At 52.2% G+C, this 25,623-nt stretch overlaps 1 protein-coding gene across 1 annotated transcript in view; it reads right to left on the bottom strand.

Moving 5' to 3' along the window:
- The window catches only part of MYH7B (myosin heavy chain 7B), a 29,671-nt gene extending 7,292 nt beyond the window's left edge, over positions 1-22,379 (bottom strand). Inside the window, exons 1-27 of the mRNA XM_069807308.1 lie at positions 22,266-22,379; positions 21,356-21,509; positions 20,378-20,481; positions 18,466-18,609; positions 18,202-18,358; positions 18,080-18,107; positions 16,822-16,918; positions 15,946-15,969; positions 13,929-14,021; positions 13,075-13,138; positions 12,855-12,953; positions 11,707-11,810; positions 11,028-11,166; positions 9,611-9,729; positions 8,647-8,796; positions 8,136-8,306; positions 7,251-7,430; positions 7,032-7,164; positions 6,449-6,525; positions 4,889-4,976; positions 4,310-4,427; positions 3,556-3,679; positions 2,907-3,043; positions 2,208-2,463; positions 1,390-1,632; positions 837-1,013; positions 367-512 (exon numbers count right to left, since the gene is read on the bottom strand). Coding sequence (XP_069663409.1) covers positions 367-512; positions 837-1,013; positions 1,390-1,632; positions 2,208-2,463; positions 2,907-3,043; positions 3,556-3,679; positions 4,310-4,427; positions 4,889-4,976; positions 6,449-6,525; positions 7,032-7,164; positions 7,251-7,430; positions 8,136-8,306; positions 8,647-8,796; positions 9,611-9,729; positions 11,028-11,166; positions 11,707-11,810; positions 12,855-12,953; positions 13,075-13,138; positions 13,929-14,021; positions 15,946-15,969; positions 16,822-16,918; positions 18,080-18,107; positions 18,202-18,358; positions 18,466-18,609; positions 20,378-20,481; positions 21,356-21,509; positions 22,266-22,364 — 3,425 coding nt within the window. The 5' untranslated portion in view covers positions 22,365-22,379. The remainder of the gene's footprint in view (positions 1-366; positions 513-836; positions 1,014-1,389; positions 1,633-2,207; positions 2,464-2,906; positions 3,044-3,555; positions 3,680-4,309; positions 4,428-4,888; positions 4,977-6,448; positions 6,526-7,031; positions 7,165-7,250; positions 7,431-8,135; positions 8,307-8,646; positions 8,797-9,610; positions 9,730-11,027; positions 11,167-11,706; positions 11,811-12,854; positions 12,954-13,074; positions 13,139-13,928; positions 14,022-15,945; positions 15,970-16,821; positions 16,919-18,079; positions 18,108-18,201; positions 18,359-18,465; positions 18,610-20,377; positions 20,482-21,355; positions 21,510-22,265) is intronic.
- Positions 22,380-25,623: the final 3,244 nt, after the last annotated feature.

Below are 25,623 nucleotides of genomic sequence, written 5' to 3'. Positions count from 1 at the left end.
CTATGAGATCCCTAGGTGTTGTTCTCCAGTTCCCCAGTGAGAATAGGACATGGGTGACGAAGTCTGTACTTGTAGCTGAGGTCCCAGCTCTGCGTTAGGATCCTGCCAGGCAAGTCTTTCCTCTCCAACCCCATGCATGGAGGAAGGTCTATAGCACCTTGGTCTGTTAGTCTGTGCAGCTGACAAGCTCCTCAGCATCTCTGCATAGTGCCCAGCAAAATTAAGCCCTCATTTTGCCTGGATTGATCACACCAGCAGTGCTCACATCCCAGCAGCCCCTGCAGAGGCCACATGTCCACTTGATTTAGAGGTGGGCATTGGCCTGGCAGAGTAAGCACGCAGCCCAGGCACATATCACACACTTACTTTTTGAGTTTCTCCTCCAGCTGCTGTTTGTCATTCTCCAGATCCATTACAGACTCTTGTGTCAACTTCAGGTCTCCTTCAAGCTTCCTCTTTGCTCTTTCCAGGTCCATGCGGACTTTCTTTTCTTGTTCAAGAGAGCTTTCCAGCTGGAGAATGAAGAAAGACAGGATAGGGAGGGAAAGGAGTTTCTGTAACCCCAACTTTCTCCATGTCCATTGCTGTGGGAACCTCACCCAGCCCTGAGAGCCAGAGCTATTTCCTACCTGGTCTCCAGTCCCATTCCCTCAGCCCAGGTACTCTAGACCACCCCTTGGTTCAGGGGCAGTTTGTCAATGGGGTTATTCATCAACTGGCCATATTAAATGTGGATCTGATAATGATCCCACCCTCCAGATCCCACTCAGGGACAGCCTTTGGGCTTTCCTGGAGGTGTGACTCTCTCACTTCACTGTCACTGGCCTATGACTCACATCATCCACTTGCTGCTCCAGTTTGACCTTGGCTTTGGTCAGTGTGTTGACCTTGTCTTCCTCAGCCTGCAGGTCATCCAGGGCCTGCTGATGTGCCTCTTGCAGTGCTTTCTTCTCTTTTGTCAGCTTGGCAATGATCTCATCCAGAGCAGCCATCTCTTCAATCAGGTTTTTAACCTAGATCAGTGAGGTCAAAAATTGAACACATCTTCTCAGAGAGAGGATGCAAAGCTAATACAGCAGCCCGACCCACGAAAGGCAGGATTCCATGATCAACAGCAGTTTAGCACCACAGCAGCAGCCAGGCTGGTTCCACCAGGTGGTTTATCAATGCCCCAAATAATTTGCCATTGCACAGAACCGTTTGCTCATACCACTCCCATGCAATGAGGCAGGACACCAGGGGGTTTTGCCCTCTCCCACACCTCTTTGCACTCTGCCCTGCCCCAGCTCCCACACACAAGCAGCCTCATCCCTGACGTTTCTCTTCAGTGCCCCCACATGCACTGAGGCCCCAGATCAATGAGGCTACTCTGCAGGGAGGGTCAGTTACCTTATTCTCCGTGGCATGCTTCTCCTTCTCCACCTTGGCCAGCGTGATCTCTAGGTCATCGATGTCCTTCTTCAGCTCTGCACACTCATCCTCCAGCTTGCGTTTCTTGGCAGTGAGGTCTGAGTTCATCTCCTCCTCATCCTCCAGACGCTCTGTCAGCTCCTTCACCTTGGCTTCCAGCTGGATCTTGGACTTGATCAGCAGGTCACAGCGTTCCTCTGCATCTGCCAGGTTGTCTTGCTCCTGGGATGGGCACAGGAGAGCCTGTGGTCATCCACTGCCCCAAGAACATACCAGCAGGCTCTCAGCCATGCTATACTGGCCTAGAGCTGAAGCTCTCCTTGTGGAAGGGGTAGAGCAATCCTGAGGTGCTCAGGTGCACAAAAACAAGACAGCTCCAGTCACTGCCCATTTTCAAAGTCCATGGGGCAACAACTAACACTAACCCAAGCCAAAGAGCTAACGGCAACTAAATCTTTCCAGAGGAAAGAAACACTGGAATGACACTTCCTGGCATAGAAATGGCACAGATTAGCCAGTTTGGTGAGCAAATGTCGCCATCCCTCCCACCCGCTTGTGAGGAGATCACCCTTTCCAGAGCCAGGGGAGCATGAATCGCCACAGCAGCTCTGAGATGGCAAGTCTGTGATGTTGCTTCATGTTTGCACTTGAGTTTAACATTGCATTTCAAACAGATTGCGGCAATGAGGGGGTCTCAGAACTGTAAGAGGCTGAAGGAGGGATCTAGCATGCTCTGCTCCTTCTGTCCATGGACCTGCACTATCTTTACACTTCCAGAGAGAGGGTGAGGCACTCACTGCCTGCAGCTGGAGAGCCAGGTCGTTCTTCTCCTGGATCATGGAGACCTGCTTCTCTTCCAGTTCCTTCCTCTTAGCCTCTGACTTCTCCAGAGCCTCCTTCAGCTTCTGGAACTCCTCCTTCAGGTTGGCCATTTCCTTCTCAGTCTGAGCAGACTTGAGTAAAGGCTTAATCTTGAAGAACAGCTTCATCCAGGACCAATTCTTGACAGCATTGAAGGCCCGGATGTTCCACTGGATAGTATAGAGGGCTTCCCTGGAGGGAATGGGTCACAGCATTATTATGGGTGTAGATTCCCTATGTCCCATCCTCACTGCAGCAGAGACCTGGCTTTTGCAGGCCTGGACATGGCTCTATTCTCCACCAGCTGGACAAATGGCAGTATGTTGAATGAATGGCACATTGTCTGCACAGTGTAATGGCCCTAGTGGGATGGGTGGTGTGTCCTGGCTTTCAGGTCTCTTCACTCCGCATCCCTCTGAATCTTTCAGTGGAAACCAAAGGCTCCCCCCACATAGATACACCGACCCTACCAGGCCCATGTCAGACCTCTTACTGGTCTGCCTCCTTCCCTTCAGGACAGGGCTGTACTCAACCACCACCAGCCATAGTCAAGCCCCACAGGTCAAGCACACTGAAATGTGCAGAAGGAACAAGGAGACACACAAAGTTCTGCCTCTTCCCCCCCACAACTCTACCTTCTGCTGATGATCTTCTGATACTCAATGCGCATGAGGTGCCCACGGAGTCTGGCCTGCAGCATGGTCAGGATCTTGGCCAGACGCTCATCTCGCATCTCTTCCAGCATGCCCAGCAAACCAGCCTTGAAAAACACCTGCAGGCAAGAGAGGGAGAACAGAGTCAACAGCAGAGAGGACAGAGGGCCCAGGGGTAACATAACCTGTCAGGCAGACCTGGGCTACATGAGGCCCAAAGCAGGGATACACAGAACAGCAAGGGCTACACACTGCAGGTTTAGGTGCCCTCCCTGCATGGACAAACACCCACACTCTGCACTGGTTGGAGGTGCACCCACACGAGGCACAGGCACAGCTGGGCACCAGATCTCCCTGCCCTGAGCAGACTGCATTCCCCAGTGGGGACTAGCTGTTGTGCTGGGTGGTATGAGGTCAGGCAGCAGTGACCTTCTGCTCAGACCTGTTTCTTCCCAGCCTGCATCTTCCTATGCCCTCCTCAATCCCTTCAAGGGCCACATGCAACCTGCAGAGTGCAGGGCTTCAGCAGGGCTGTGGCCAGGCAGAGAGCAAGCTGGGCACAGAGAGCAAACTCGGATTGCAGAGAGATAGGAGGGGCAATGTCTCCCAAGGACCAGCTGCCTGGTCTCACCTTGGTATGACCAAACTTGTACTGTGAGTGGTCCAGTTCAAGGGAGCTCAGCAGCTTCTCTGTGGCCTTCCTGCTGTCCACAAACTTGTCATCTGGAATGGCTGCTGGATTCAGGATACGGTAGCTGCATGGACAAAGTAGAGGGAGGACATGCAAGAGAACCCCAGGTGCACAGAGTTGATGGCTCTGTCGTCATCCCTGTACCCCAGTCATGCCAGTTCCCCAATGGAAGCATGTCACTGCAGCACAAGCTGGAGCCATGTATGAACCAGGAGCTCCAGGGCACAGTGTGGGCTCTTCTGCAGGGCAGACACCAGGGAACCCTACCAGATCTTAGTCCCTGAACACAAGGAAGACTGTGCAGCAGGAGACCACTGGCCTTACCATGCCTGGTCAGGCCCAGGCCAAGCAGTGTGGATGGGGCCAGCTGGAGAATGGCAAGGATCCCAAGGGCAGAGAGAAATCCGAGCCAGGATCGGAGGACCTGAGCCTTGTCACCATCCACCTGCACCAGCCCTGCATTCAGCATCTCAAACATCACCAGGCCTGCTGTCTCATCACATGTGGCACCAAACTATCCATGTTTGGCAACACAGAGCCAGCAGCAGGGCTATCCCAAACTGTACATGCAACTGGGTGTATTGTGGTGGTTCAGATCAGCCTTGCACAAGCTGGGGAGCAGGTCAGAGCCAGGGCAGTCTGTCTCCCCTCAGAACATGTGTGGTTTGCTGGGCAAGGAAGAAGAGGGAGTTACCGTTGCTTGAAGTCTGCATAGAGGATCCTGTTGGGGAATCCCTTACGGCAGATGCGGATACCTTCAAGGACACCGTTACACCGCAGCTGGTGCAGCACCAGGAAGGAATCCATGGCTCCTATGGGTGAGAACAAAGATGGAGCAGACACGCAGCCCAAGAGGACAGGAGAAATGAAGCTGCAGCATGAGCCTGAACTCTGGAAACAGCCCGTGGTTTTGAACATGGGTGTTAACCTGTCCTGTAGGCCTATGCTGAGCATCAGTGCTGCAGCCTGGGCCTCGGATGGTGGAAGTCAGCCTGAAAGACTCATCCGTTCCTGCTGTTATACACAAGTGCCAGGCACCCCAACCATCAATCCACAGCCAAAATGGAAGCCTGGCAAAACTCATTCTCCCCAGCAGAGGAGACTGACATGGGTCACAGGGGTTTCCACACTGAGATGGGGCCAGGTCTCAGTGGCAGCAGAACTGCTGCAAGAAAAGGGTTGGGGAGAAGGTGGGTGCAAGAGTCCCTGCCAGCTCCCACATGTGGATGTCACCCAAGAGAAATGCCAGGGTGGTGTCTCAGTCTATGCATACCTGGGGTCTTTGTCTCATTGGGGATGATGCAGCGGACAAAGTGGGGCTGAGTGGAGCGCAGGTTGGTCATCAGCTTGTTGAGATTCTCCTGTGGGGCAGACACGGGATGAGGCATGAGGTGACAGCTCTGATCCCCTACAACACTTCTTTCCAGCCCCTTCCCCCCACAGGCAGGGAGAGAGCAGACACTGAGAGCCCCTTACCACTCTTCATGAGAAAAGGGGAATTTCCTCCTGCTTGGCTGCTCTCTGTGCTGTCCTGCCAACAGGACATCCCCAGCCCTGTAGCAGGACCACTGCCTTCTGCCAGGGCGGGAGCAATAGCTGGAAGGGACTGGGCTGGCAGACATGCCAAATGGCACCTGCAGGTTTTGCTATGCCAGAGAGGATCCAGATGCTTCCCAAGTATTTGTAGGTAAAGTTTTGCTGCAGGGGAGAGCCAGGAACACAGGACTGAGCATATTCCTGGTATACAGCTCTGCTGGTGCCCGTCAGCCCTGTGCTCAGCACCCTGCAAATCTAGTGCTGGCATCCACACTGGCTGCAGTCCTCATCTCATCAGGTTTTCCCTGCACCTCCACAGTGCTGCCCATGCCCTTCGGCCATGACAGAAGGCCCTGCTGATCCAGCCTGGGCCTCCTTTTCTCTCCAAGGCAGGACTCAAGCCAAGACATGGCCCTGCCTTTTCTTGTGGGAAAGGCATCTGCACCCTTGAACTTTCCAGGCTGCCTTCCCCTGCTCGTACAGGCTCAGCCTGTCCAGGACCAGCTCGGAGAAGGGAATGCCTTCCCACAGCTCCATGTCATCATGGGCAACTTCTTACCGCAGACACCTTTCCCCAAGGCCTGTGACTTGTCCAGTAGGAAAAAAGTCACATGTCTCCCTTAACAGGGGCTCTGACACAAGCGCTGCCCTCTTTGAGCACCCTGTCACCACAAGGCAGGACACAGCTTTGGGTTCACACACCCTTCTGTGCTGTTTTCCAGTTGCTTAAACTCTGGGGTGGACAAATAACTCCTGTGGTGAGCATGAGAACGGGGCAGGAGGGTGTTATCCTGAGCTGTAAAATAGCTCAGGTCACCTCCCTGGACAGGACAGCAGAGAGCTGCCTGCTCAGAGACCTGTAAGATCCTCCTCCATTTTCTTCTGCCCAAAGGCTGTCCTTCCCGCCGACAAGAATGAGGAGAGAAGTAGCACAGACTTAAAGTGATGTTCATGTAATACATTATCTAAACATCACTACAAGTCTTAACTGCCGCTCTCTCAAAGGCGAAGGAGCTGACGGGCAGTGCAAGCATCACGCAGGCAGAAGCAGCACAAATTGCTCCAGCCTGGAGCCTTGTGTCCTTCCCTAGCAGAACGGGGACAGGGCTGGGACTCTGCCAGGTACAGACCCCTTGCCCAGGGATGAGAGGGTGTTAGCTTTTGCTTCATGGTGGTCCTTCAGGCCCCAGAAGCTCATGTGCAAGATACCCCCGAGTCTTGGTAGGGAAGTGGGACTGATACTGGGACCCTCTGAGCATGCTTCCCTCATGGCCTTGGATGAGGGGCTGGCTCTTACCTTGTGCAGCTGTGACACTGTTTGGAAAGAAGCTGCCTTTTTACGTTTCTCCTTGGTCCCTGGCTTGTGAGGTTCCTCTGTTGGGTTGAAATATTGATTAATTACATTAGCAAAGCATCTGCTCGGCTTGGAGGACTCAGGAGCACCCCCAAACACCTCTAAAATGCCCACAGCCCCTGCTCTTTGTAAAGCAGAGATACTAGTGCCCTGCTACAGAGCAAAGCCGCAGACCATCAAAAACATCTCCCACAGCACCCAACTCTGGGTGTTGCTCCTCAGCTCTTGGTAATAGGAGACCCCTTCACACATCCCATGTTATGGGGCCACCAGGACAGCTCTACAGCACCACACAAGTTCAGCCTGGTCCTAACCACCCACCTAAAGCCCCTAGGCCAGCACTGCGTGTCTAGAGCACCTAGCTACCCAGGTCAGAGAGGTTTTTAGGGGTCAGTGTGGGTCTTGCCTTTGCACAGGCTACTAGGTGCAGGAATGCTGCACCAACAACTGGGTGTGGGGGTGAGGAGGCTTTGCCGCAAAGGGAGGGAGAGATGAAGGTCAAAAAAGGGATGAGGTTGTTCCTCACCTGAAGTAGAGCTCACGTAGTTTTCATAGAGAGAGGCCAGGAGCTTGTTTTGGGATTTTTGGAAGACGGACACCACTGTCTCATTCAGGGGGTCCTTGTTCTTGTCCAGCCACCCAATGATGTTGTACGGCACCTGTCATCAGGGGAAAGAAGCAAAGGTAAGACAGCCCTGCAAGGGGGAAGGTGCAAATGCTGTGGAAGAGCTGACAAGGGACGTACCACACCAGCATAGTGCACTAGCTCAAAGTGGGCCTCGTATTTCCGCTTTTTATCCGGCCGGGGCTTCTGGAAGTTGGGTGACTTCCCAATGTGGTTGTCATAGAGCTTAGCTTTGAATGACATGTCAGAGGCTTTCGGGAACATGCACTCCTCTTCAAGGATGGACAGGATTCCCAGTGGCTGCAGGGAGAAGGTGGTATAAAGAGGTCTGAGCTCAGTGTTGCCATGTCCCATCCCAGAATGGGAACTTCTCTGTGCCACTGGGCAAGGTGAGGCAAGGCTTGACTCATTCAGGCAAATGGTGCAAGACATTGACCATGGAGCAATCTATCACTGGTGTATTCGAGGCTGCATCTGACCTCCAGGCAGTCAGAGTGGGACTGGCCAGGCCTGCAAGACATGGGGGCTTTGCCCAGGTCCATCAGATTGTTGGGAAGGGGAGATCCTCTCCAGTATCCTGACAGGTTTGCTCCTTTCCAAAAAAAAAAAGGTGAGTTTCCTCCACACAATGGTGGAAATCTTTTATACAAGCTGCTCTGAATCAGCAAGTACTCAAGTAAGAGGCACAGAGGGGGCAGCAAGTGGGTAGGAAAAAAGGGGCAGAGATCACTGTTCTCTGGAGAAAAAGGCTGCACCAGGTTTTGTGGCTCACTGGTGTGTAGGAACAGAATTTCTGTGGTTTCATAATGCCAAATTTGTGTCAAAAAGGACTCAGTGGGCTGGAGGCTCTGAGCTGTAAGTGCAGGGAAAACAAAGTTGGTCACTTGCCACTGACTGGGGACGGAATAATTTAATTTCTGGTAGCAGAGCACTCCTCACTGTTCCAGTCTTGCAAACAAGCTGCCTACCAGAAGTATCACTCCTGTGCCCCGACTCATGCTTTACCTTCTCAATCAGGTCGATGCAAGCTTGCAGGTCCAGGCCAAAGTCAATGAAGACCCATTCGATGCCTTCCTTCTTGTATTCTTCTTGCTCCAGGACAAACATGTGGTGGTTGAAGAACTGTTGCAGCTTCTCATTGGTGAAGTTGATGCACAGCTGCTCAAAGCTGTTGAACTGCAAGAACAAAACAAACCTGTGTCAGAAGGAGGAGCTCCAGATGTGAAGGGATTCACTCTTCTGCTTTGTCTGGGTGTGAAGAGTGATCTCTGCTAGGCTCAGCTGGATTGCTACCAGAGCAGGTAGCTAGGAATCATTGGAGATGTTCCCACAGCAATGTTAGAACAGTCCTTGTGAGCAACCTTTTTGCTCCAGATAAATTAATTCAGACAAGAGCTCTTTTTCTTATCAAGGCCAGCAGTTTCTTGGAGGAGATAGACCTGTCAGACACTAGGGGACTGAGCTGTCTAGCTACAACATTCCACCAAAACCATTGCAGAGGGCCTGTAGAACTCACATCAAAGATCTCGAAGCCTGCAATGTCCAGTACTCCGATGAAGAACTGTCTGGCCAGCTTGGTATCTAGGGTCTTGTTGATCCGAGTCACCAGCCACTTGAACATGCGATCATAGGTGGCTTTAGCCAGAGCTCCCACAGCATAGACAACCTGCCAAAGCAAATCATAGAGCAAATCAGGTCATGAGCACTTATGCTTCTCTCTGCTTTTGTAGGAGCTAGAGGCTGAAGAATAGAGCTCCCCTTGGCACACAAAGGACAGACAGACAGACCCAGGGAATTCATATATGCTCCATGATTAGTTTTCACATGCTCACAAGTGTGTTCTTGTGTCCCTGGCCTGGTCTTACCCTCAAAGGTTTTAGGATACAGATTCAGTCTAAAGTGATCTTTTCAGAAGCCTTGTGCATGGCAGGAGCCTACAGTTCACTTTGGAAAAAACACCAGCTCCTAAGGTTCTCTTGAATTTTATTCGAGGACTGGCTTGCACTATTCAGGCCAGGTTTGGGTTCCTGTGATGTGGCTGGAATCTGACAAGATACATTTTTCATGCATTTGAGTCTCCCACAAGACCAGTTTAGATGAGTTTTAGATGAGTATTTAGATAAGTTTTCTACTTTCCAGAGCTGAACTCTTCACAGAAGTGTGACTGTGTCTGAAGCAGATCCATAGAAACTGGACCTCTTCTGGCTGTGATCCAACCCACATTTCAAAGATACTGCATTGAACTTCCAGCCTTGGTTAATATCCAAAGTTATCTGCCAGCTCTGCCACCAAATTTCCCAGCTGCTAAAAGACAGTAACTGTGGTTACATCTCCTCGTGCTGCTCTGGAGTCTCCTCCTAAACCCAAGAGAGTCAACTAAAGCACCAGTCGCCCTGTGCAGAGAACATTTTGCAACGGGCCTCCATGTAGACGAGTCACATACCAGCATGAGCAGGGAGCCTGTGTCCCAGCACACTCACCTGTTCCACATTCTGACCTTTGGTCACATATTCATTGCCCACTTTCACACGAGGATGGAGCAACCCCTTGATGAGGTCAGCTGAGCTGATTCCCATGAGGTAGGCAGCTTTGTCAGCACCTGTAAAACAGTACAAAGGCATGAGGAGCCAGCAAGAAAGTCCCAGGATGAAAAAAAAATAAAAAATAAAAAAACCATCACCAGCTCTTCTGCTGATCAGTGCTAACTATACTAGTTTTTCCACCTGCTCCAGAGTATCCTCCAGTGTCTAGTGTGATTTCCCATCTTGGATATTGTATGATGCTTTTAAAGTCTGGACCTCCTGCCTGAGAAGTTACTGTTTGGAGGAGATGGCCATAGCAGACATGCTGCACCTTATCAGGTGCCTATCAGGTTTCTGAGTCTTCTTGATCTGGGGATCTCTTTGCATTTTCCAGTGCAAGCTTGGATTCCCATGCAGTGAATTTGAACTGACCAGAAGAGAGGTGATCTTCTTGCTTATCTTTCATAGACTCCTAATAGCAGATTGTAGCTAGAAAATCACCTTTGTAGGGAAATCACTGCTAGATCAAAATCTTCATTAATTACCAGGTAGCACCTGAATCCTATGTTGACGTTCCTGAGGCAAGGGGAACTCTTCCTACATGAATGTTAGCATGTCAAGGTCCGATCCAGGTAGTCATTTCTGCTGGATCCCTGCCTAAGCTGATGTATAGTTACTGTTTAAGCCTTCCAATTAAGTGATAGGGCTCCCCCTTCTCATCATTCCACATGCTGGAAAATCACCCTCTCCTTGAAGCTCACCCCATTATGCCTGGGAGCCAGGCATAATGCAGCGGTGCAAAAGTAACAGAAAATATTTGAGCTCTGACTTTTCTGAATTTTCAGATTTGCTCTGCAGTTTGACTCTTCTCTTAGACCTGTGATTTGCATTGGATTTTCCTAAGCAACAAACAAGGAGAAGTATTAGACAGTGACTGTATCCTACTCTAAATGCTCTTCAGGAGGCTGTGACTTGAGCAGGTCCTTGCAATCCTGATCATGGTCTGGCTCATATTCTGTGGACAATCTGCTCTGGAAGGCTGTTTAATGAAGTTCAAAAGAAGAGGTGATGAAGGGCAGGAGAAGGCTGAACTAGGTGAAGCACAGCTAGGGTGTGACAGCCTGTGATGTTGCTGAGGCAAGCCTGATGCAGATGAGACCACCTAGTGCTTGCAGAAAAGGCTGTCCTAAATATGCCTGCTCAAGGACAAGCCCCTTTGTGCACCTACAGCAGGTCCTAAGACAGTGTGGTTGCTTGGGATCATGGTCACTGACCTTCACAGACCAGGCCAGGGAAGTTACCACAGTCTGCCCTTGGAGGAATTTGCATGCCCAGCCCAGGCTGGGCAGCTCTGGCAGCATGGAGCCAAACTCACTTTCAGTGCCATCAGCCTCTGCCTGCTCTTCTCGCTGCTTTTGCTTGAACTTCATGTTGCCGAAGTGCATAATAGCGCCCACTATTTTATAGGAGCCGTATTTCTCATCATTGCTGAAGCCCAAGATGTCCATGGCGTGCTGAGGAGAGACAAAGCAGTATAGATAGAACAAAATGACCACTCTGAGGTGAGTCCTCCCACCATCTCCTAAGGCACTTTCTCTGTCCTGGGGCTCTGGACAGAGTGCTCTATCCAGTGGGCACCTAGCCAAGGAATCCTGTCCATGGGATTTTGAATGTGAGTCCAGCTCCCACACAATCTATTTGAAAGCAAAAGGATATCCTAGCATCCACAAGCAGGAGGTTTTCCAAGCTGAGGTCTCATCTTCTCATGGGAGCCATGGGAAGTGCTCATGTGCTACAGGCCCTTCCTAATGCAGGGAATTACTCTCCCTTCTGTGCCTGGAGGAGGCTGTTGATGGAGATCAGAGTCACTCTGCTCTTTCTTGTAGGCTCACAGCATGTGTAGAGCAACGGCCAATAAACCAGAGGGAACTCACAGCTAATTTAGAGAGGGACACAGAAAAGCCAGGACACATCCCCATATCTGCCCAGAAGGAGGTGGTGCCCTCCCCCAGGCCCCTGCCTTGGGCTGTGCAGTGTGAAGGAAGTACACATACATCTGTCGCCATGAGTTCCTCGCCGTCATCCAGGTTATCCACAGTTGTTACACCCTGAGAGCAGAAGTGGTAGTCATAGGGGTTGAGGGAGAGCAGCAGCATATCTGTTGGGGGAAAACATGCAGAGGTTGAGCCCAGTCTGACAGAGACAAAGCTGGGGCAGAGGGGCAACCCTGAACACAGATGAAGAGGTAAGGCTTCACCAGCCTCAACTAGAGGGCATCTGCCAGTGGGAGGAACAGCCTCTTCAAGCCCAGGCAGGTCCACACATGGGTCCATCTCTTCTGTGATGTGCCTCCTGCTTGCTATCTTGGGATATGGCTTGGCTGCAGACTGATTTAGAAGTGGCCATCCATGTCCTTGTGACCACCAGATAAGATTACTGCTCTGCACAGCTCTCCAGACCTGCCTAATAAGGTATTGTTCTCGAGCAAGCAACAAGCTCAAGAGCCTGCAGCCAAGAGGCTGACCCACCCCAGGGGCCTGTGCCAGCCATCTTTCTGCAGTGTGGAAAGGTTTCCTGTGCACTCTGTGTGACCTGGCACCTGGAGAGCAGGGCTGCCCAATGCAAATTTGGGTCAGCTGGGACTGTCCTGGGGAACACATCTAGGATACGTCTACACTAGGGCTGCTGCTGCTGCAAGTGAGCTCTGCAGCTGTTTTTAAGCTCACCTGAAACAGGTCATCTCACTAGGGTGGCTGAAGGAGCTCAGAGTAGGCTGCAAAACACTTCTCCCCTACCCCAAAATGAGTAAATATCCAGCCTGCACATGCTGAGGTCAGTGCTGTATCCGCCACACAACAAGGACTCTATGCAAGGCGGCTTTGCAAAGCATGCTCCCACCCTGCAGATAGACCCTGAATGACCACTTCTCTGCTCCTAGGCAGTTGCAGAAAGGGCTTTACTCTGGTTTCTCAGCCTGTGAGAATAAAGGAAGCTGGACTAGATGACCTCTTGAAATCCCTTCCACTGAATTATCCACCAATCCTATGATCCTGTGCAGCTAGAAAAGCATTTGAGGGCAGTACCTGCATGGTGAGCTGGGTTTGCTCAGTCCCTGTGGACCCAAAGCTGACAACAGAGCTCTTTGTGGCTATTTTCAGGCCATCATGCTATAAAGGCTATGCTGCAGCTTCAGCTGCCTTACCTTGCAACTCTGGTTTCTTCCCAGAGAGGATCTGGTAGTAGATGTGGTAGCTTCGCTCTTTGGGTTGCTGGAAAATCACTCTTGATTTTTCCAGAAGATCTGGAATCAAATAGGGTAGAGGGGTTAGAGGAGGGCTTGTTCTTTCCTGGAACTGACCCAGCATTGGCACAAATAGTGAGATGAAATCCCTCCCCACTGCAGCTGGCACATGTTTACTCACAGATATCAATGTCTGCAGAGGCCAGCTTCCCTGAGGGGCCAAAATGGATCCGGATGAACTTGCCCTGAAAACATGTGCAGGAGGTAAGTGCTGGGCTTGGCTACACAGGTACAATTCTAAGCAGCTCCGAGACATCTCAGACAGCTACAAGACACTGGCAATTTCCCACTTCTTAGGCTTCTGCTGATGCCAGGCAAGTTACTGGGCTCTGTGAGGGGTAGCTGGGTGAAGTTCTCTAGTTTGTAATGTGCAGTGGGTCAGACAGCATTGCCTAAGGCTTTAAACTCTAGGCAGGCAGAAATTTCACTCACAGCAGATAAATCCCTGTCCTCAGGCCTGTTCTTAAAGCTAAGCACTTCTGCTGGGGAGTGTGATACTGAGTCTGTCCGCAGCCTCCTGCTTTGTGATGTGCTGAGGAATATCACCCAAGAGTGTCTCCTTTCCCTCAAGGCACAAGAACAGACATCAATGCCACCTGTGGCTGATGAGCTCTGCATCCCACAGCGGACCCAGGCTGGGCCTAGCAAAAAAGATGCTGCTCCCTGAAAGGGGCATGCTTGTCTGTCCCAGCTCCAGTGCTCCAGGCTGTGCTTACTGGCCCTCTCAACTCTGGTCCTGCAAGGGACTTCTCTCCAGCCACAGGCTGTGACACCAGGGTGATTCATTCTGACCAGCACACATTTACTGCACCGATGTAACCAGAAGAAGCTTGGCCTCAGCAGTCCAATCCCACTAGGAAGCAAAGCTTGCTACATGCCTTTGGCTCACACCGTTCAAAAACACAATACCACAAGCAACGTATTCAGCTTACATAAACACAGCACATTAGCTTTCTGTCTTGCTAAGATACTTACAAAACGTGAGGAGTTGTCATTTCTTATGGTTTTGGCATTGCCAAAAGCTTCCATAGCTGGGTTAGCCTCAATGATTTGATCTTCGAGGGTGCCCTGGAAAACAAAACCAAAGGATGTATCAGCTCCCACCCAGCTGGAGGGGATCTGTTACCAACAACACAGGGAAACAGAGAGTGGGGCTCCTTGCACCATCTGCCTGCTATGCTCGTTAGCTGTCTTTAAGAGCCTGCTGCTCCTGAGGCATCTCCTTGTCTCATGAGGCTATGCAGCCCAGTTTAGGGGTCAGCAGAGCTAGGTTTTGCAGCAGTGCTCTCTGTGGGCTTCTCCTTGCCTAAACTGGTCCCTCTGAAGATCCAGGCTACTGTCCCCTCTGCACACAGGACTCCTTAGCCCCTTTCTTAGGCTGCTACAATATGCAAACCAAGAGCAAGCACGCACTGTCACAACAGTCTGAAACATTTCAGGCTCTTTGACTCTGCCAGGCATTTCCTCTTCCACCAAACCAAAGCCTTGGACAGTTGAAGTCACAGCACATTCTAAAAGAAGACATCCAGAAAACAGGCTTGATCTACAACTCCCTACACCAAAAACATGCACAGCAGGGTCACAGTGTGATGGGAACACATCACAGGTCCTAGCTGGCATGATCTGCTGAACTTACTGGAGCTCTCCTGAGCAAGCCCCAAGATTAATCTTCCCCTAACCTTGTTTTTCCATTCGTGTTTCACATGTACAGTTCAAAGATAAAGAGACAGCCCCCACCTAATGCAGGCAAAGCAGGACAAGAATTCAAGGAGAGAAGCAAGAGGCTTGTGCCAAGCCACACAAAGGACAGTGGGGTTTGACAACAGTAGTAGAGTTTGGCGGCACAGGCACGTGCAGAATTTTTCATGAGAGCTTTTGCTCGTGCTCTGACACATTACAGTCCATAGGGCTTTCCTTGGGTGGGAAACACCAGCTCTGGGTTCTGCCCACCAAGAGCCATGCTGTCTTTTCAGTGTTGGGCCCATGACTGCTCCCCACCTCTACAGCTCCAGGCATATGAAGAACAAAAGAGACAGGGAGCAGCTCTGAATCACAGCTTTACTAACAAACTGTATCTTGTCACTTGGATAGCTTTTGCTCTGTTAACTTTAAATTCAGCCTGATCTAAAATTGCCTGGCCTGTGGGATTCAATGGGGGCTGCCCCATGGGCTGCCCCAGGACCCACAGATTCAGCCCCCCAGCTATCTCACTCTTAGTAAGTTTGCCCAAGTGGTCTGAGACTTGTGTTAATGAGCATTCCCCAACAAAGACTGTGCTTCAGCTAAAGGCTGTCTCTCAGTGCTCAGACAGAGAAACTGAGGGCCAAGGACATACAACTGAGCTGCTGAAATGGCTGAGCCCTTGGGGTGCTGGGAGCACCAGGGAGTGAGCCTTTGCTGGATTTCTGAAGGCACCCAGTTGTTTCCTTGGAGCTAAACAAGCACCTCAGATATGCACCCCAGAGAAGGACATCAGCTGACTGCAATGTGGTGGGCCGAGCCAGATAAGGTCTTTGCAAAGGGTGGCATGTCCAGGCATTGTCAGGGCCCCGGTCTGCAGCCAGAGCACAGTACTGCCCGTGGCAAAGAGGCTCTTCCCCTGCCCCTCAGCACCACTGCCTTCAGCAGGGCTTCGAGGCTGGGGGGGACACCAACGTCTCAGAGAGTGGAGGCTTCACCTTATCTTTGGAGGAGCCCATGCCACCCCCAGGCAAACAGCGTACTGGTTAGAAATGAGTGTTTTAAGAGTAATGATCCCTTGAAGGAGAGGTTGGAGTCAGAAAGGTAGAAAGTCACTAAGAGCTGAAACACCAAAGCTTCAAACTATGGGAAGGTGGGAGGTGATACAAAGCCAAGCAGAGAACTAAACGCTGCCCAGGTGCTGGGGCAGCCCTTGCTCCCAGACCCAAGCATTCCTCATCATCCCACCATAGCTTTGTAGTGCAGCAGAACTCTGTCCTCAGCATTAAAGATTAGGAGTCTCCACACTTACCCCAGTTTTAGTGGCAAGAGCTGCCTAGAGAAAGGAAAGAAAATTGTCTTTAGAAATCCAGAAAAGCCAGGCAAGAACCACAAGAAGCATGGTCAGAAAAGCAGGGCATGACCATTTAGTGCCAAAAAACGTCCAAGAAAAAAATGGGAGGATTAAACTTTATAAGAGATGCCAAAAAGTTGTTAAATAGATTAGGTCAAGAAAATAAAGAAATGCATCAAAAAGCAAGAACAGTTAAATCCAAACCCAAAGAAGAGTAAAGAAAATAATGCTGAAGTATTGCTTGTCTGATACCTAAAGCAGCCAGTTTGCTTCTACAAGGAAAAAGCAGGCTGGAGCCTCAACGTATCAAGAAGAAATAAGCAATTGCAAGGGCAGCTCAAAAATAACCAGCACCAAAGAAATGCAAGAATCAAAACAAGAGCAAGAAAAGCACAAGGTAGAAAAGGGTCAAAATGAACAAGAGGAGAAAAAAAGGAGAAAAGGATGAAAAGCAAGGCTTAAAAGAGGCAAGGTGGGAAATGGCAGGTTTACTCCATTGTTTTAATGCTCCTTAGGAAGAAGATCTGTGAGGTGTTGAAGGAGGAAGAGAAAATAAAGACGGCATCTAAAGCACCTCCTCCAAGCTGCACAGATTGAGCAGCCACATAAAAAAAATCCATTTCCCCTTGAGCAGAATAATTTCAAGCCTTGCTTGTTCAAAAGTCAGGGAAAAGCCAAGCCCTGGGTGGGTCAGACCAAAACACGCTTCCAAATGCAAAAAGTTGGGGGAAGAAAAAAAAAAAGTAAAAAGAAGAAGAAAGGGGAAGGGGGGGGGGGGGGGATAATAAAGAAAGGAAGAAAACAGCAAGAACTTGTTTCAAAAGAGGGTCTTACTAATTTCTTGCCCGGTGTGTCGCCCAAGGCTGCGACAATGGCAAAGTACTGAATGACCCGCTTGGTGTTTACAGTCTTACCAGCACCAGATTCTCCGCTTAGAGTAACAGAAATACACAGATCAAGGACATGAGGCAAAGAACAGGCAAAACTTCAAACAGAGAGACCCTGCTGATCTGCTGCCCCGCTCATCATGCCAGGAGGGAGAAGCAAAGTATCAGAGGGACGGGGAGGCTGGCACTATCAAGCCCCTCCAGTCTGGGGGTGCACGTGCTTGACTTTGGAGCGAAACCCAGCTCCACCCTCGCCGTGTCCTCCGGCTGCAAGCCCGGGCTCCACCTGCCTCCTCGAAGGTGCCGTGGGGAGTCAGCTGCCCTCCGCAGATATGGCAGGAGGTGCCAGCACCCACCAAGGTTGTACGGCCCTGGCCTCGGGGCTTCAGCTGTCCGGGATCAGCCAGGAACCAGCCTCCCCTGCTCCCACTCGGGTAGTTTCAGCACGCCCCGCTTTGTTGGGGGTTCTTGGAGATGGCGGTAGCACCGTGCCAGGGTGAATCCTGCCCAGGCGAGTGTGGGGGCCGGCGTGCCCGGCGCGGGGTGCAGGTGGCCAGCGGGCCCCGCTGAGCTCATCCCTATAGTTAGCTGCTCTCCCATTGTAATCCCAGGCCACAAAGAGCCGGGGGGGAGCCGGGGAGCAAAGCCGCCACCGGACACGTGCCAAGCATCGCTCCACAGCCCCTGCCTTTCCTAATTAGGCTATGGCCGAGGCTAAAAATGTCCGTGGCTCCTGGCAGCAGCATAGGGTCCTTTAGTGTCCTTTATATAGCCCTTATCTATATGTCACTTGAAATCAACCTGGCCTACACCCTCCCACATCACCCTCCTCCCCCGCCGCCGCCCCTCCGGCCGCCGCCATCTCCCTCTGGCCTTGGCCTCCATCTCTCCTTCCCCCGTCGCTCCTCGGAGGACACCGGCGGTCGGGGCACCCCACGGCAGCTCCCGCAGCTGTCGGGGTGCGGGGGAGCCTGCCCGCCAGGCCTGCGCGGGGCTTTGTCACCTGGCGCGGCGGCGGCGGCAGGCTGGGCGGGAAGGGACGGGGGGGGCCAACAGCTGCCGGGGCGGGGAGGGGGGGAACACGGCCCGGGGGGCCCTCCTGGGGCACGGGGTGCCTGCCCGCGGCTCCCCCGGGAGCGCAGCATGGGGGGCCTTGACCGCTCACGCCGGGGCCGGGCAGGGCAAGGGCATGGAGGGGCACTTACGTGATGAGCATGGACTGGTTTTCACGGTCTGGAAGAGAAGGACGGGCATTAGGCCGGTGCCTCACCCCCTGCCCCAGGATCCCAGACCCCCCAAGATGGGGGACCCCAAGGCGAGGGCTTACTGCGCAGCATGTCGTTGTAGGCATTGTCGGCGATGGCGTAGATGTGCGGGGGTGCCTCGGAGCGCCGCTTGCCCTTGTAGGCTGCCACCACCGGCGCGGTGTAGACGGGCAGCCACTTGTAGGGGTTGATGGTGACACAGAAGAGCCCCGAGTAGGTCTGCAGGGAGAAGGGGGGGGGATGAGTGCCCCGTTGGGTGCCCCGACGCCCCTTCGCCTCCCCACCCCACAGGGTGAAGCCCCGTCGCCCGGGGGCTGTGAGCTTACGTAGATCATCCAGTGGGAGTAGCGGCGCTTCAGGTTGTAGAGCACAGAGGCCTCGTTGAGGTGCGTCAGCATCGCCATGTCCTCAATCATGTCGAACTTGGGGGGGTTCATGAGCTGCAGCTCATCCTCCTTCACCACCCGTGTCTGCCGGAGAGGGGGGACACGTCAGATGGATCGCGGCCCCCACCAAACACCCTCTCCCCCAAAACCTGCCAGGTGGACAGGCATACCGACAGTCCCATGCTGGGGACAACCCTGGTCTCTTGCCTGCTGTTCTCCCGACAGGGTTGCCTTCCATTTTGGGGTAACGGGGCTAGGGCAGCCCCACCAGCACCCTGGCTACAAAGCCCAGCTGGGACAAGCGAGCCCCAGACCCGCTCCCTCCCCAGGGTGATGGGCTGTGGCCGAGCCAGACAGAGGGGGTCCAAGTTGGGGGGCACCAAGATGTCACCCCACAGCGTGGTCAACACCCCCATCCTGCACTCTTCTTTGCAGCCTAAAACCCTGTGGCGGCATGGTCTTTTGCTCAGAGAGATCTCTGGTTATTTGGGCAAACAGCTGAAGCCTGTACCCCATCACTTATAACTGGATTTACTTAATCCTGAGAAGCCAAGCGCTGGGAAACTATCACATTACGTATCTGGCCTGAATGGAAGAAGCTGGATTTAGCAAATGGTCTCTTTGATAAAGATTAAATGAAACTTTTCAAAGAGGTTTGTCTGGGGTATTTTTACAGGTGAATATCAAGTGCATGGTGTTAAAAGGTGATAAGTATTAAAAGCGGGAGGGTAGATAGAAGGATAAGGGTGGGGTTATGTCTCTTGAAACTGTTTCTGCCGGAAATGCTGATCCAGTGAAAGCAGATATAGTTTCAGATTGTGTAAATCCATGACAAATTGATAAAAAAGACAGTTTCAAGAGGGATCAGCAAAAAAGGTTTGGAAACTGCTTTGTTCGCAGAAGCTGAAGATCTTTTAAACATAAGAATAAACTTTAAAATTATACCCCCTGCCCAATAAATTTTATTTTGGAGAGGGCAAATTTCTTTACTTTTTTTCCCAGTTTCAGACAAAAATATTTGCAAAGCCTTGACACTTTTCAAAGACGATTACATATGTTTCTTTTAAATTCGGCAGACATGAACACTTCTCAGTGCCATGCTGGCTAGCCAAGAAATAGAAATAATAAAGTCCACCATTTACTGCCTGGTCAGGTCCTTTTTCTTTCTCCCAGTTTTGCACCAGCATGAGTCTCTGCACTGCCATGAAGACTCCCATAGCCAAGAAAGGAATATTAATTAAGCTCATTTGCACCTATTTGTACTGGATGTTATCTTGACAAGTAGCAGCTCATCCCTGCTTGGTTTGCCTCCCTCCCACTGCTGGAAAGCTGGAGCCTCACCACTAGACAATAGCTGGTCCTACCCCTTTGCCCAGTGCCTGTTCTCCCAACAGCACCGCTCACTCCACTGCAAATCCCAGCTAAAACGAGCAGGAATTGGCCAATTGGCCCCTTACCTCTTGTGTCAACCTTTGAGGTGAACCAGGCAGCGGTTCAGCATTGCAAAGGGCTGTGCTGGGGCAGGTGCTGCCTTCAGGCAGTCCTTCCTCCCATGGCTGGGAGCTGTGCTGGGCCAGCCCAACTGTCCCCCTTCGGTCTGCCTCACACGGTAAACCGTGTTTGAAAGCAAACACTCAATGGGAGATGCTGAACTGTTGCCACTCTTGGCAAGTAATTGGCCTACGTGTCCTGACACACTGCGGTGTGTGTCCCCTCGGGGCATGACTAATCACCGAATGTGGAAGCGTTATCAGCAAGAGCTCGCTAGTTTCAGACATGATCTTGTCACACATATCCCCCCCTGTCTGCACACACTTGCTCTCCCTTGGAAAATGAAAGGTATTTTGCTTACTTCCTTATTTTTGGTTTCCACAGTGACTTTGCCACCAGTGCTTTCTTTGATTTCCACTTCAATATAAGCTTCTTTCTCATCCGGGATCCAAACTCGCTTCTTTCCTGGAGAAGAGAAGGGAAGGGAAGGGAAGGGAAGGGAAGGGAAGGGAAGGGAAGGGAAGGGAAGGGAAAGGAAGGGAAGGGAAAGGAAGGGAAGGGAAGGGAAGGGAAGGGAAGGGAAGGGAAGGAAAGGAAAGGAAAGGAAAGGAAAGGAAAGGAAAGGAAAGGAAAGGAAAGGAAAGGAAAGGAGAAAAGACACAAACCGTGTTGAAAAGTAGGAAACCATTTGAAATTGTCAACTGAAAGCCACATGAATGCAGTCAGATAACATGGAAGGACAGTGATTATTCCTTCCTACGTTCTTCGTCATAGGAGATTGGATTTCTTTGCCTTCTTCATGTTCGGCAGCTGTTTAACTTTGCTGGGGTCAACTTTTAGCCTGACAGAAGTCTGCTGCTTCACGTGTGCTTGCACTCAGACTGTCATGAACAAAGACGGTGAGAGGAAGCAAAACTCTCCTCATTTGCTGAACCAAGAGGAGCAAGTTGGGTCCTGGAGCCTGAGCATGGGGAGCTGCAGTACAGCGCAGTGGCTGGGATGGAGCAGACACCTCCAATATGAAGTGGAGCTGGAGAAGGCTTTCACACCAGTCCCTGAGCCCATCTCCCTCAGCCCTCCTTCCCCTCAGGGTTGGGGGAGATGAAGGGCCACCTCCGCCCACACTTCAGCAAACAAGAGGAAAGTAAAAAACCTGCTTTTCCTACTTCTGAGATCGTCCTGTCCTCTGGGGTGGTGGGGGCAAGTCTGCAGTGCCTGCAATACCATGAGGAGCAGCACTGGGAAAGGGATGGGGATGGTCTCCAAAGAGAGCCATGGTGAAGGGGCTGGCTTGGGGCACACACACAGGGTTGTGCCGAGAGCTGCCTCGGGGTCTTACCATCGAACGGGATTGTCTGAAGCTTCAGCTGCTCTGTGTAGCTTTTCCGGAGGTATTCAGCAGCCTCCCCAAACACACTCATGTCCAGCATAGACATCTTGCCCGGCTGGAGGAAGACGGCAGCAGTGAAGGAAGAGTGAAAGACACCTGAATGCTGAAAGGAGGGAAGGGACAAGGAGTCAGTGCATGGGGAAAGCACTCGCCGCTGGGCTGTGAGAGTCACCAAACGCGCTTTTAAATTTAGAGAGTGAGAGAAGATAGTGACAACAATACTAGCTAATAATAACTAACTATAATAACAAGACAATTACTGAACACTTTCCCTTCTGCTGCTATCAGCCCCACACTGCAAGTTCCAGCTGGGAAAGCTGGCATTGCTTTGGTGTCAAAATCCACAGTCACATTTTAGGTGTCACCAGAGATTGTCAACGACACCCCTTTTCTTGATAAACTCAGCTAAAACCTATTCCAGCTCTACAGACCTGTTGGAGCCCTGGTACCCTGCACAAAACCTCTGCAAAGACCCAGGTCTGTTTTGCAGAGCAATATTGCAGGAAGATAAAAGCAAGACTGGAGGTATTATCCCTGGGAAGATCCCTTCTAGAAGACCGCCGTGACAGCTGCTTGGAAAAGCGGTTTTATGATAGTGCTTTCTAAAATCCATCTAATGTGGTATCACACAGCAGAGCTCTGAAACGCCACAGCGATCACAAACGTAGCCACTGCTGGTAGCCAGCAACTTGGCAAAGTGCATAGACCTGAGCAAAAATGCTCTCGATCCAGTTCTGTCCCACCCTCCCCTGTACCACCGGAGTCAGCCCCTGTCCTCCAGGAACATCCACCCTGCAGAGGTGAAGCGGGTTAGTAGCAGAGGACAAGCGTGCACACAGACATGCTCTTTATTACTAACCTTGGTGATAGGACTGAGTGGCTGTGTGCGTGCAGCAAAGCCCCTTTTTATTGTGTCTGTCAAGGTCAGAGTGGGAAAAGATATGTCAGAAATTCCCATGTGTCATGTCCACACAGCTCCATTGGTGCTGCTGTCCCACTGCCCGGAGAGACACAAAAGGCAAACTTCGCTTTTATCTCTCTGCAAATGCAGCCTGGTTATTTTTATTCCTGTATTGTCAGGCGACTACAAAGGCAGAGTGAGAGACTCCAGCTCAGGGAGGCAGCGCAGCTCTCCAAGCCTGCCCGCATTGCCTGCACTGGCTGGGAGCGGAGGAATGAGAGCTTCACTGTTTCCTCCTGCACCTGAGCAATCCGTCCTCCTGCTTCTTCCCCGCACCCCGCCAGGAGAACTGCTGCCTGGCACGATGTGTGCGGCTGATGGCTTTCCGAGCTGGAGCATCCCAACCTCTCACTCAGCTCTGGTTCTGCCTCTCCCTGGGCAGACTGCCTGCGAGCTGGGGACCAGGAAAGGACCTCAGGGCTTGGTCTCTACTACCCCACTGTCTTCTTCTCAAAGGGCTTTGCTTGTTTCCTGAGGCACACCAGCTGCTACCCATTTAACACCAAAACACCAGAATTTACTTTTCTGGTTATATGCATGAAACTCAACAGTTTTGTCAGAGGGAAGGGACCTGATGCCCCCCTGAGCTGTAGTGGCCTGTGGGCAGCCTCCCAGGGCAGGCACGCTGCTGGGCTGGGTGCCTCAAGCCCCCTGTCTGCCTCACTGCCATGGATGGGCTCTGCCTTTGGCAAGCTCTGCCCAGCAGTAACCCCCAAGGTCCTGCTCCCAGAGCTCACCCACTTGGTGTGGGAGCTTGGTTCATGGCTAGGCCAGATTCAAAATCTCTCAACAGAGAGGTTGCTGGGTTTCCTCCACACCATTTTACCCCAGCAGTACCCAAAGACACTGTGTACAATGCGGCGATCGCAGCTCGGAGCACACCTCCATCCTGGCAGCACCATCATGGGCTGCCCGAGATGGGAACGGGATCCGGCGGGGGCCAGCTGGACCCATGGCCATACCATGGGGATTTTTGTTTCAGGCTCAAGGAAAAGCCATTTTAGTTGCTGGCATCCAAAGTGTAGTGAGGTTTCTACCCTCTGGGCTGGCCGTGTTGCTGCGTCCCCAAAGGACCCTCATGCCTGCCATCCAAGCACTCTGCTCCTCTCTTTGCCTTTGCTTTGGTGCATTTAAAAAGCAAAGCAAGACTGGATGCTTTATGCACCCCATCTCCCTCCTGCCCACACCAGGCCAGGAGATGCCGCTGTCAAGGGCAGGACGAGCATACACCTTCCCCAGGGCAGAGGGCCCCAGGGAGCAGCCGGGCGATTGCAGCTGGGACGTGCACACTGTGCCAGGGTGGGCTACTGCTGCTCAGCCCCCTAGGGAACATGGCCGGTCCTCTGCAGCACTGCTCTGCTCCTTCCCGGACGCAAAGCCATTCCATGCTCCCTGTGGGAGCAGGGCCACTCATGGGCTGTTTGGATTCAACACAGACTTGCGTGAAATGAGCTGCAGCCATCTTGGGAGCTGGAAATCAGCCTAACTAGACCTGGGTGACTTGGGACCCCCAAATGCACGTGCGGGGGAGGGGGGGCAGCATCTGGCCCCTGTAGACAGTCTGGATGGCTGCATCCCCCATCCTTGGCCAGGGGGTGCCTTCGTGCCAAATGACCTCTTGCCTCCCCAGTCACGTGGTCACGTCCTGGGGACATAGAAATTAGAAATAACCCCACTGGGGTGATACTGGAGAACCATGGCTGCAGGGTTTTGCTATTCCCCATTCAGCACCCCTCACACCCCAAAGTAACTTGGGGCTGTTGTATCCTCCTGAGAGTAGGGGATACTGAGACACAGGGTGATTAAGGATTAGCCGCCCAGTGCTGTGCCCAGGCTGGATGTGGCGTGGCTTCTGCCATGGCCAGAATAAGCAGCACCAGGAGGTACTTAGGGCATGTGGCTTCAGCCTGGGCACACAGCCCAGGCTGCAGAGGGATTTTTGCAGCCCCAGGACCTGCCCTAAACCTAAGCCAGGCAGTAGAGGGGGTTTCTGCTGAAGCCCCAGCAGTGGTCAGTCCTTCCATCCAGGACACAGACATGGTTTGCTGCTACACCCTGCAAGTCTGGGTTCCAAGTGTTGCCTCCCCCACACACCCCTGACAGGCAGGTCCTCTGCCCTCCCACCCTGCTTTGGAGTGAAGTCTAGGAGATTCATGGGATGGAGGAGGACTCCAGACCTGTCCCCTGTGGCTTGAGCCCCTGCAGAGAAGATGCCTGGGCTCAGTGATGGGTTGATGTTGCCTTCATTGGCTGCGCAGTGTAATGTAAGGGCTTTGCACAGTGCCAGTCTTCCCCATGAATTAAAATGCTCCCATGGAGGGGGGCCTGTAGCATGAACAAGATGACTTTGAGTACATCAGGATAAAACGAGGTGCAAGCCCCCATCTCTATGTCCCATGTGGGCACTCTCTCACCAGGCTGGTGTTCAGAAGCTCAGGTCCTCACTGGGATTTGGCAGCAGCTGGTGCAAAGTTGGACTCTGCAGATGCATCTACTGCAGCTCCCCTGGGGAGATCATCAGGGGGACACCAGTCCTGAGATCCCGCTTGACCATGGCGTGACAGAGGTGCTCAACCTTGCCGAGATGGCGAGATGGCAAAATGGCAGAGTTTCAGTGTCCTGAAAAGCCACAAGTGCTGGTGGGCCACAGGTCGCTCTGAGATTACATTGGTGGTCTTCTGCCTCTCTGTCCTGGGCTCGGAGTCAGGTTTCCACCCACACCCTGGAGGGACCCGAGGCCTTTGGCAGGTCCGGTGCCAAGTACCTTTGCCATGAGCGCCCCGGCAGTGGGACGAGCTCTCGGCCCAGACCTACCAGCTGGCCCAGCCTCACACATTCTTCTCAGGGCATGTACTCGCCCCGTGCTCTGCTCACCCCCTCCCCTGCCTTATCTTTAAAGCGATTTTATTTTCGGAGATTCCTTCTGCAGTTCCTTCTGTTCGCCCTAGTTTCTCTCCCCCTTTGAAGAGGTTCCAGCAGGGTCCATCAAAGGCCAAGCAGATCTGTAGAAGGGGAAATGTGGAATGGTCGCTCCAGCAGCTGCTGAAGTGCACTTCCGCTGGGTTCGGGTGTTTTTGGCACTGGTGTTTGTGATGTGGTTTTCAGGGTGGTAGGAAGCTCATCCTCATATTGCTGGCAAGGCCTGAGCTGTGCCTTGCTCAGACATGTGTGACGGGGTATCCTCAGTGGGGCAGTGGCCGCAGAGGGCTCCTATGGACCTCCCACAAAACCCCACAGGCACAACGAGGAGCCCATG

Source organism: Haliaeetus albicilla, chromosome 2, assembly GCF_947461875.1.
Source record: "Haliaeetus albicilla chromosome 2, bHalAlb1.1, whole genome shotgun sequence".
Lineage (NCBI taxonomy): Eukaryota > Metazoa > Chordata > Aves > Accipitriformes > Accipitridae > Haliaeetus > Haliaeetus albicilla.
The sequence above is the reverse complement of the archived record's forward strand: the minus strand, read 5'-3'. Positions and strand labels throughout refer to the sequence as shown.